This window comes from Gossypium hirsutum, chromosome A05 (genome assembly GCF_007990345.1).
Source record: "Gossypium hirsutum isolate 1008001.06 chromosome A05, Gossypium_hirsutum_v2.1, whole genome shotgun sequence".
Classification (NCBI taxonomy): Eukaryota; Viridiplantae; Streptophyta; class Magnoliopsida; order Malvales; family Malvaceae; genus Gossypium; species Gossypium hirsutum.
Genome location: NC_053428.1, coordinates 17,136,748 through 17,148,158, shown reverse-complemented (window position 1 = coordinate 17,148,158; position 11,411 = coordinate 17,136,748). Strand labels below are relative to the sequence as shown.

Here is an 11,411-nt window from a genome sequence, read left to right as displayed (position 1 = left end):
AAAAAAATTAAAGTAAATAACTAATAATAAAGAGCTTTGAGAAATTTAATGAGAAATTTGAGAGCTTTAGGGAGAAATTGTAGAGATTTTTTGCTAAATTGTGAAGAAATTATGTGTGAAATAATAGGAGGGGGATTTTATATATATTTTTTACCGTTGGACCCTCCAACGGTCAAAAAAATTAGCCATTGAGGTTGAAAATTTGTCAGCAAAGCGCGCCCGTGGGGGAGTATTTTTTGCCACGTCAGCAAAACGCTTCCACGTAAGCACGTTTTGCTGACGTGGCAAAAAAGCTCCCCAAGGGCGCGCTTTGTTGGCAATTTCTCCCTTAAACGCGGCCACGTAGGCGTATTTTGCAAAAAGTAGCCTTTTCCGGTAAATAATTGTGTAATCTGCCCATTTCCGTAAACATGCTTAGAAATAGACTTTTTAGATAATTTAGTCTATTTCTTGCGTTTTGGCTGCTGAAAATACGACACAGCAGGAGAACTCATGCTTTGTGCACAAGCATTAGGAAGACAAAGCCAAAATTAACTTCTTATGTAATGGCCAATTTTTGGCCCAAGCAAACAAGCAAAAAATAAAATTCACATAACCAAATTCCAAGTCTATTTACAATGTTAAACAGCCCAAAAATCAAAACTACCCAATTACAATAACTAAACTTACCCAAACCCAATACCCAAAACCAGCCCAAATTAGAACTACCCAAACCTAAGCAATTTTTCAGCAAAGAAAAGTGGTGATGAACCCTAGCCGTCACCCCACCTTGGCCACCTACGCCACTACTAGTTGTCTGCCACCAGCACACCCACTTGCCTCCACCACTCTATACTTGCAAAAGAAGACAAACAAAAGGACAGTAAAGAAAAACGCCAAAAAATAAAATTCTTTGTATTTTTTCTTTGGATTTTGGGCTATATAAAAGCCCTATGTTCCTTGTGCCATGAGAAGGGGGGAATCGATTGTATTTTGGAGAGAATAGATTGTATTAGAGGTGGTTGTATTACAGAGATTTTTGGGAGAAATCAAAAGGAGAAAACAAGTTCAAAAGGTGTTTGTCCTTATTTTTATTTATTTATTTATTTATTTTGATCTTCTTTCTATTCGTTCGTTTTATCTATTTTACAAATATTTTTAACAAAAAAAAAACTTGCAAAAAAAATATAAAAAAGGGAAAGAGGGAAGGAACTTACCGGTGTTCAGTTTTCCAACATCGTGGAATACCGAGGAAGCCACCGCCGAAGATCGGTGGCCGGAAACCGAATGGATTCTTGAGTTCTAGGGTGCTTCTCATTAATTTTTGAAGGTTTTTGGATCGTTTTAACCCCAAATCCGGGCTCTACTCCAGAAGAGAAGTGAAAAAAGGCCTCGGAAGATTTTTCGGCCATCGTGGACGGCGGCGCCGCCGTCGGTGGCCGGCGTGACGGTTGATGGCCGGTCCGATGACCGGAGGAGGGAAAAGGTTGAGAGAGTTGAGAGCCTTCTCTCTATTTTGAAAAATGAATATAGGGTGGTAGGGTGATGTTTTAACTCTTTTTTTTGTTGTTTTTTTTTTAAAAAAGGTTTTTTTTTATGATAAAAAAAGGTTTTTTTTATGATAAAAAAAATAAAGTATGGTTTTAATTAATAATAAAACAAAATAGTATGAAGAAGTAGTTTTAATTAACAATAAAACAAAATATTATGGAGAAATAGTTTTAATTAACAGTAAAACAAAATAGCATGGGGAGTGTTTTTGATTAATAATAAAACAAAGTAGCATGAGGGGAGTGGAATAGCTTTTTGCTTGGGACCATGCATGTTACCTTTAATTGGGTAATTTACGCAATTGGTCCCCTCCTTTGTGCTAGCCTTCAATCGGGCCATATTTAAGTTTTTTATATTATTTTAAATTGGCCCTGCAGTCTGTGAGCTATTTCGATTTGCCTCATTTGCGCAGTATTTTAAGATTTGGGGCATTTTTAATTTTAGATCTCGGACATTTATACGCAATTAATTTTAGCCCAAAATTCTGTTTCAATAATTTGTTTTACTTGTAAGTTATCTCTTGAATTTTGTTTCTTCTCTCAATTAAGTTTCAGTTATTCTTTTTAGAATAAACATGTTTCTACATATTATTTTGATTTCATACTTTTGTAATTATTATTTTTCTCTTTCTTTTTTTTTACGTGCATACCTGTTAATATGAAATACCTTTATATTATTATTACTACTATATGTATATATTTATAATATTGCTAATAGTTTATTTTTTACATTATTATGTATATACCATGTAAATATTTTAATATTATATTATGTATACATTTTATATATATATATCTTTTAATATTGTATTTTTATTGTTTTGCATATGCCCTAATATTATATCGTTTATATATATATTTTTATTTCCCATATTATCTTACTTTATATATTTTTTAACTATATCATGTATATGCTACTACTATATATCTATTTATGTAGTATTATTAATAGTTGTTTCTAATATTATGATTATTTCTAATACGTATATATTATGTATTTACCTTCAATATTATATATCGTATATTTCTAATACTATTACGTTATTACTACTATTATATTATTATTATATTTTTACCCATTACTCTTTAAATACACTTATTTTACCTTTTACTCTTCACTCACTATATATATTGTTTACTTATCTATATATTCACATACATATATATAATTTCACGCATCATTCCAAAATTTTTACTTGTAATATTGCTATTAATATTATTATTATCTTCACTATACTATCGTTCTTTAGTCTTACATAATGATTGTTTATTTATTACTAATTTTTTTTAATCTCGAATATTTCCTAGCTTATTCGTTATTGTCTTTTTATTTGTTTTATTCATTTATTTGTTACCTCGAAATAAGATTTTTTGCAAATAAGGCAATGCTTGGTGTTTGGAAATTTCGAGAAAGCAGTGCCCTAACTTATTGGGTTGCCACTTTTCTCGTTGAATTCGAATAATTAAGTACCCTTCTAAATTTTTTTAGAGGTTTTCTAAATGCAAGCCACTATCTTGGAATTTCAAAGCAATATGTCCTAACTTATTGGATATAGCATTTTGCTGTTTCGAGATAGGAATTTCAAAAAAGGGATAATTTAATGTCAATACTTTGACGCTAGTGAATCCTAATTTTCAAAGTTAAAATATTTTAAAGAGGACTACATCTTAAATTTTTTTCTTTCAACATTAAAGACATTTGATAATCAATTAGGTACCAATTTTTGGGCGTTACGAGGGTGCTAATCCTTCCTCGTACGTAACCGACTCCCGAACCCGTTCTTTTATTTCGTGGACCAAAACTAATGATTTTAAAACAAAATGTTTTAAAGGTGATCCAATCACACCTAAAAAGATTGGTGGCGACTTCCGTTTTCGTTTTTAAAATCGATTCTCATTTTCTAAAACTCGATTTGAAAATGGTTTCGACATCTTACTAATCCATTTTCTAGATAGTAACATGAAAATGATCCTTCCCGCTTGCTCGCAGTCACCGGACATTTGAATGGATACTTCATATTGCGTTTCTGGTGTCGCGAGAAAGTTGCAGACCTCATATCTGCAATTTGCTAATGTCCGGCTAGTATTGTGAACAAATGGAAAGGAAGTTCTCTGGTGCTGACGTATAATCAAGCATCCCAATTGTCATCAATCCAAAAAATTAAAAGTTGGGGCAACTCAGACTAACATGTTTTGCAAGTTCCACAAGACCTGACGAAGGACCATAATCTCAAAACTACTACCAAGTAATGATCAGAGAACCAAACCAGTTTGAATGTGCAAGCCTTAATGCAACTCAACCAACAGCTTTACATTTGTTAGTAACACTAACATGATAAGCTAAACTTACATTCCTCTACACAGGTATTCACCAGGCTTTCTTCCAAAGCTGCCACCTACACGATCAAGCAATCTGTCCCGCAAGCAAGGAAAGTGCTCAATGGTGACCAATAAGTAAAAACACAAACATTTAGCCACAATGTGATTGATAGTCACATTGTCAAGTATCAACCGAATGCTATGACATAATGATTATCAAGTATCAACCCAACCTTTAACGAAACCTTATAGGTCTTTGCAAGTTCTAAACTTAATATAAGGTTGTATTAATTCATTTTACAGTAAGCATATCCCAAACTCTGCAAGTTCTTTTAAAGATTCGGTCAGCAAAAAGAGCGAATACATTAATAGTGATTCTAAATATATTTTCAGTGAGTTGAGTTTTTTCTTTTTTAATATGTTTTGATCAATTTCGGGGTGATTTCACAAATAACATAAGTTTAGGGGTTAAAAATAGATGAAAAAATTAAATGAAGAGCTAAAATAATTTTTTATAGAATTAGGGAGCCAAAAAAATCATTATGCTTAAAATTTTTATTTTTATTTTTGAGAAATCCAAATTGACCTAATTTTGAGGAATCAATAAAATACCTCAAGTACATGATTAATTTTTAATAGATGATGAAACAGAAATCAAATTTTATATAATTTTTAATTTAATGGTTATTTGAACTCGTAATCTCCACCAATATCATTTAATAAGAAGGTTGCGTTTTGAAAAGGGTTTAAAAGAAACAGAAGATAAATTAGTTTAATTACCTTTGATTTTTCAACATGTTACAATATAATAGTTGAGAGTTATATGTAATAGAAAAAAAATTATTGAAAAAGTTTAATAGTATTAAGGAGTTAAATAATTAAAATTTTAATTATGTATTAAAAATATTAAAAATAATTTAATAAAATTGAATATTTTGATTTAAAAGATATTTTAAGATTTGTATAAAGTGTTGGTAGTTGGAAGAGAAACATGTAACTAATTAAACTTGAACCTTTGCTCTTTGGACATTAGTTCGCCACGGCTGAACCTAAGTAAAAAATTGTCTCTCACTCCTATATATATATATAACAAAAGCATTATTAATTGAAAGCATAAATCAAGATGATGTGATATTCCCTCTGTTTTGATGATCTCATCTAAAGTTTTGCCTCAGATTTTCTGTTTCAGGTTTTTGCACTTTTTTTTTTCTTTTCCGGTTCTAGAATCCTGTGAGTTTTTAATCTGACCCCGAATTGAAGTGGAAACCACATACACAACGGAAAAAGGAGATTTAAATTTGTTGTGAAGCATCTATGTCGTTGTCATCAAATGGCATCTGCTGCTGGTTCTTGGATTTGATCCATCTATATATTTCCAATGCCAGGGCTATCAGAGCTAAAACTATAAGCATCGCCAGATAAACCCACCTCCAATTCTCGGCAGCATGGCTTCGGATATTGCCGATCCCTTCGAATATGTTAGCTATGCTAAGAACAATCACCACATACCCTAATACATTATAGCATATCTCCCACCACTTGCCAAATTCATCTTCTTTCTTTGCTTGTAACCACATGGCTAACATCTGAACCACACAAAGAAAATTACCACACAGAAATCTAAAGCTATTTAATGCAAAGAAAGACACTCTGCGCTTACTTGTAGAGTTGCCAATGTAAACACAATGATCCCTAGAATCCGATGTGCCTTCAAAGTGTATTGCCTGGAAGAATTCCCCAACCATATGCCAGTGCCCCATCCAACCGCACCCACTATGTATCCAGAAGTTTGGCACAGCGTGTGAAGTTGGTACCAATCATCGCATTTCAAAGGGAACTTGCTGAAATTTCTTGCCACTATTGCTCCTATGGGCAACAGTAACCCCCATCCAAAGATGTTTAGAATCCCATGCACCTGTTGAAAGCTCTTGCAAATCATTTCATTGCATCTATTGGGTGGCTTATGTATGTTGATTCAGTGAACTTACATACATTCTTTAGGTGATGCTGGTGACGCCAGTTGCTTTGACCCTTCCATGGTCTAAGCCCTCCTGTTACTCCACTTTCAGTGCTCTCAATTGAAGTAGTTTCCATCTGGTGCTCCAAGATTGTGTCAACTTTCCATGGCTGGTTTTTTCCAACCATAGTTGCAAAAGAGATAGATGGCAGAGCAAAGATCAAGCTCAAAATTACAAGACAACAGAAGCTCATGGTCTTTATAGTCTGTGAGGTGGCCTGTAGATAATATATTGAGTAGGGGGAAAAAAAGAAAACTAAATTCTGAAATAGCAGATTGTTAAATTTGTTATAGATATATATATATGGAACAGCAATCATGAAGACTAAAGGGGTTTCCTTGAGCTTGTTTCACATCTATGTTGTACAACATTTTTTGTTTCTTAAAGTAGTATTGTTTATTGTGTTATCGAGAATATATGTCTTTCTTACCAAATTGGGGAATCTAGTCTGCCTTTAATACATTAAACAACCTGATATTGTTCTGTTCTTTAGCAGATTTTGCTTTTTCTGGTTTGTTTTCTTTTGGAAACAATGTTGGCAAGGGATGAAGAAAACGATGAATCATGTAAAATATGGGGTTTCAAAAAGTTAGATTTTGTTAAAAGCCTAGGAATTAACCAACTTGGAAGAGCCTCAAAACGACTGAATCTGATGTCGATTATAACTAAAAGAAGCCTATAATTAAAGAAGTTTAACATATACATGTTCCTTTGGTTAAAAGTTGGATAAAGGAAGTGACTAAGTTCATTGATGGACGGCTCAATAATCTCACTTGAAAGATTGCCTTGCCAACTTTGATTGTTCATAAACTGTTACCCGTCCCATATAATTGTTTTATGGATCTTTCTACTTAATTTTAAAACTATTCAAAATTGAGTAAATAAGAACAATTGAAGATAACATTAATTACTTTTGTCAAAACACATGACATATGTTCGATCATGATTGGTTTAATTCTACATTATAATTGATCAAAAATATATTTTGTATCTGTCATATAATTGTAATAAAAATTTCCTAACTCTTAAAAAAATAATAAACAATTTTCTAAATATATTTAAAAACTTTCAAAATTCATTATAAAATTAAAAAAATAAAAATTTAAAATATTCTAATTTATAAAAATTCTTTAAAATTATTAAATTCATGAAAATTTCAAAAAAAATAAAAATTTCCAAATTTCTGCAAGGAAATACAAACATTCTATAAAATAAATTATTTTGATTTGTGCAAATTTTTTGAAGTTAGAAATCTGAAAATCAAAACATTTTTTATTTTATTTAATAAAATTTTTTGACATATATTTTATTCTTGATTAAAAAATAGTTTGAAATGCTATTTTTTACTTTGATGAATTTTTTTGTTAAATTATTTATAATTTATATAAAAGCATGGGTTCAGACAAATTTTTGAATCAATAAGAATACTCTTTATGTTCCAACATATTATTGAATTTATATTAAAAAAATAAAAAAAAGTTGAAGTAAAATAGAGGTCGAGATAATTATACATTTAAAAATAATTATAACTTATTTGAAGTTGAATTTGTAAGAATTACACATTTAAAAATAATTATACTTTAATTTATAATTATTAGTTAAAAAATATTGTGCTAGTTTTAATATAGAAGTTGTGCTAATTTTATTGATGTAAGATAGAGTTATTACCGAATAAAATTCTAAGCATCTTAATTATCACTCAAGTTTTCAGTTTGGTTACTTAACTATAAAAAATAACAATTTAGTCACTAACATTTTAGGAATTGTTTTTTCTGGTCACTCGAATGTTAAATTCTAACGGAGGCATTCTTTTAATTGATTTAATAATAAAGTTAATACTAAACTTTTAATTTTTTTTTCGATTTTACCTAAAGTTTTATAAAAAAATTTTAAAATTTAACAAATATACATAAACACTCATATTCTTAACAATTAAATTTTTCAACAAAATTTCTTTGCAAAATTTTCCAAGCACATTTTCTATAGGAACAATTTTCTATAGAATTAAACACATTTATTTAAATGGAAATCTGGAGTGGTGAAGAGGGACCCAAAATAACACTCAAGAATGGTAAATCTAGACCTTAATGGATTTCTCAAAAAGGAACTCACTCCCTTCCCTTCACTATGGATGATCTTAGGTTCCCACAACAATATGTAGAATAAGGCTTTAAAACAAAACCAAAATGTATGCGATTTGAATTTGATACCCCATTAACATGCATCTGCCACAAACAAAACTAAAAATGGTATTTGCATTGTTCCTTTGCAGAGCTGAGCTTGAAGGCCAACAATAATACCAACTTCTGGGGTTCGAATGCAAAATTTTGCACCTACACAAGAACACAATTTTAGCCAAAGAGTAACAAAATCCTTGACTCATTTGTGTTTTATAGGTAAATATATTCTACAACAAACCAGAAAACTTCTACCAGCACAATCAATGACTTAGGCCAATTCCTCCTGGATTTGACATTCTGCAAGTGTTAGAAAGATCTCATAAACATCCAGCATTTAATTGATTATGATAAATAGCAAAATGGTTAAAACCAAACAGCACTAGCAAGTTTGATAGCCAAGTTGGCTTCAGCATCAGCCTCGCCATTCAGTTCGTGAACAAGAAAGGTTAAAATCATGCAATGCAATAAAAAGACAAAAGATCTTATTCATGAGAATGCATTTCTGGAGCAACAACAGTGAAATAACATTATTGCAATTTGCAAAGGCTGGTTTGAGGTTGTTTAGATTTGAGACTTGAGAACTATTGGTACTGATGTTTTAACACTTCAAATTATTTACCATGTCTCATTTTTCATTATGCGCTATCCAGGAGTAATACAAATGGCACTGGAAACATCAGCCATCAGTTTTAATGTTAAAATGTTCTCCAAAAATTTTTAATTGTTAAGAATATAAATTTTTTTATATATTTATTTGTTAAAATTTTAAATATTTTAATATTTTTTATAAAATTTTAGAGTCAAATTGACAGAAAATATAAAAAGTTGAGGACTAACTTTATTATTAGATCAAGTAAAAGAATGTCTCTATTAAATTACGTTCGGGTGAAGAAAAAAAAATCCCAAAACGTTAGGGACCAAATCTTTATTTTTTATAGTTACATGACCAAAACAAAAATTTATTCATAATTGAGTGACTATTAACGTAGTTTACTCAACTAATTATTAGTTGAATAATGTTACTTTACATTAATCACAGAATATCAACATATGTTAAAAATACTTTCAATATCTCTATTATAATATTTAAATTGTTATGTTAATATATCTTAATTACTATAATTAAAAGTATGATATTTAAAAATTTAATTTAATAATAAACGTAAAAAGTATTTTTAAATGCTTGATTTTTATGAAGGATTTTTTTAAAAATCTTTTTATATAATAAATCAATAAAGATATGATTATAAAGAGATTTTTATGTGAATGCTTAATAAATATATTTGTTACGTAATATTTCTTTCCATTCACATCGTAATTTAAGTGTGTGCTATAAATCTAATTATTATTTAAATTTATGATTGAGTTATTATCACAATCAATTGGGTATTAATTCAACAAAAAAAAAATTAAAAATTTATTTTTTTACAAAATATCAAATTTTATTATGAGGTTAATTTTGTTTTTTTATATTTTATATAAAATCTAAAAGTTACACATACATTATAAAATTTAGCCCTAAAAATCATAATTTTTAAAGTTTAAACTTCACTATTTCAATAAAAAATTATTTATTTCTTCATAAATATATGTTGCGTAATTTAATATAATAACGATATTATTTGAGTGGTTGTATAACGGTTTTTTGTAAGCCAAGCTTGAAATATCGGAGTTTCTTAACACATTTGAACACTACTTTATAGTGGTTGGTCTCATGTAAGGGAGCTGTTATCCACTCCATTTGCATCTCTGTATCTGATTCAATACTTGGCATATAAAGCCTTTTTTTTTTAAATGAACATATTTACAAATAAAAAACATAATATGTTTTTTTTATGAAACTATATATTATTTTTATTATAAAAAAACTTTTATTTGTATGTAAATATCCATATTTCAAAACGAAAAAAATCTATCCTTTTCTAGCAGTTATTTATATATATAAATCTCAACCACAGGAACAAAAAAATCAAATTAAAATATTTATCTGAAAACTCTAAATATAAAATTATGAGAAAATGATAATTATATATAGAGATAAAATACAAGTAGATGAAATTGACCTAATTTTTCGGTCTTGGGGCGCCTAACTAAGTTTACTTAAATATTTCAAAAACACACGTTGAATTGGACCACCCCACTAACAGCGGTCTCGGCCCATAACCAAACCATGCAAAAATCTTCTTTAAAATGAACTCGTTTACTTTTTATCATGTAATGTCAACCTCCAATCTTACCTATAAATCACACCCAATTGTCCATAGCATATCGTATTATTTTCCACCAACTTTCCAACATGAAAGCGCTCAACATCGTCATAATGCTTGCCTTGTTAATGGCCCTGACCATCACCAATCTATCCGCTACCCCATCTGATGATGAACCGTTATTTGTCCACAATGACGGTGACGAAGATCGTAGCCAAGATGAACCAACTTCCGTCGGGTTCACGAGCAGGTTTCTTTCTCAAAAACCTCGGGGGCCGATGACTTGTGACAGATACCCCAGGGTGTGTCGTGCGGCGGGCAGTGCGGGGCCTGATTGCTGCAAGAAAAGATGTGTGAATGTGAAGACAGACTGGTTCAACTGCGGGATGTGTGGTAAGAAGTGTAGGTACTCGGAGATTTGCTGCAAAGGGAAGTGTGTGAATCCGATGTCCAACAGACTGCACTGTGGGGACTGCAACAACAGCTGCAACAAAGGAAGTAAATGTCAGTATGGGATGTGCAGCTATGCATAGAAACTCTGGCGGGGCCTTTCTTTTTTGTGAGATATTTGATCCAATGATTAGCAGCTAGAATATGTAGACGCCATATATAGTCATTCAAATTACTAAGAACAAATAAAGGCGAGCCACCACAGCTTGGTGTGGGCTTCGCTAACTGTAGTTACCTTTTGAATTTAAAATTAATTATTGTTTCAATGCTTTCATGTAACCATTTGGAAGTAAAGAACATATGTATATTGATACATACAACTTATTTGTTTAATACTATTACATAAATCTTTTAATCAAAGTAATAAAAAATATGTTTTTTAATTAAAAATATTTTGAATAAAAAAAAGATTAATGATAAATTTGGCTACTTATTTTTGCATATTTTATCAAAATGACCCTAATTGTATTTTTTAGCCTTTTTTGGCCATCAACCTATATTCTTTTTTTCAATCTGCTTTTTATAACAGATTTAATGAAAATACCGTTAAAAAAGTTAACGGGGATGGTGTGGAATTTTATATGTGGAATATTTTTAATAAAATATAATTCATTACTTAGACAACCCAATAAGATAATTACATGTGGAAAATAATAAAATAAATAATACATTAAATTAAAAAAATAACTCTTAATTTAAAGAAAATAA

The 11,411-nt window shown here is 30.1% G+C and overlaps 2 protein-coding genes across 2 annotated transcripts; one reads left to right on the top strand and one right to left on the bottom strand.

Annotated features, from left to right (window-relative positions):
- Nucleotides 1–5,140: 5,140 nt before the first annotated feature.
- Nucleotides 5,141–5,993, bottom strand: LOC107960740 (cytochrome b561 and DOMON domain-containing protein At3g25290). The gene is made up of 3 exons (XM_016897027.1): nt 5,841–5,993; nt 5,509–5,763; nt 5,141–5,434 (listed from the first exon to the last, which is right to left on the bottom strand). Exons 1-3 carry the CDS (start codon nt 5,991–5,993, stop codon nt 5,141–5,143), a joined length of 702 nt encoding a protein of 233 aa, XP_016752516.1.
- A 4,309-nt stretch (nt 5,994–10,302) lies between these two features.
- LOC107961310 (stigma-specific STIG1-like protein 1) lies at nt 10,303–11,043 on the top strand. The gene has a single exon (XM_016897477.2). It carries the CDS (start codon nt 10,343–10,345, stop codon nt 10,784–10,786), a length of 444 nt encoding a protein of 147 aa, XP_016752966.1. The 5' UTR covers nt 10,303–10,342; the 3' UTR covers nt 10,787–11,043.
- Nucleotides 11,044–11,411: the final 368 nt, after the last annotated feature.

Excerpts from the sequence above, each read along its gene's own strand:
- LOC107961310 (XM_016897477.2), top strand. The coding sequence starts at position 10,343 with ATGAAAGCGCTCAACATCGTCATAATGCTTGCCTTGTTAATGGCCCTG.
- LOC107960740 (XM_016897027.1), bottom strand. The coding sequence starts at position 5,993 with ATGGTTGGAAAAAACCAGCCATGGAAAGTTGACACAATCTTGGAGCAC. Across the intron at positions 5,764-5,840 it reads ACCAGCATCACCTAAAGAAT|GTGCATGGGATTCTAAACAT; the intron begins GTATGTAAGTTC and ends AGCTTTCAACAG. Across the intron at positions 5,435-5,508 it reads TTACATTGGCAACTCTACAA|ATGTTAGCCATGTGGTTACA; the intron begins GTAAGCGCAGAG and ends TGTGTGGTTCAG.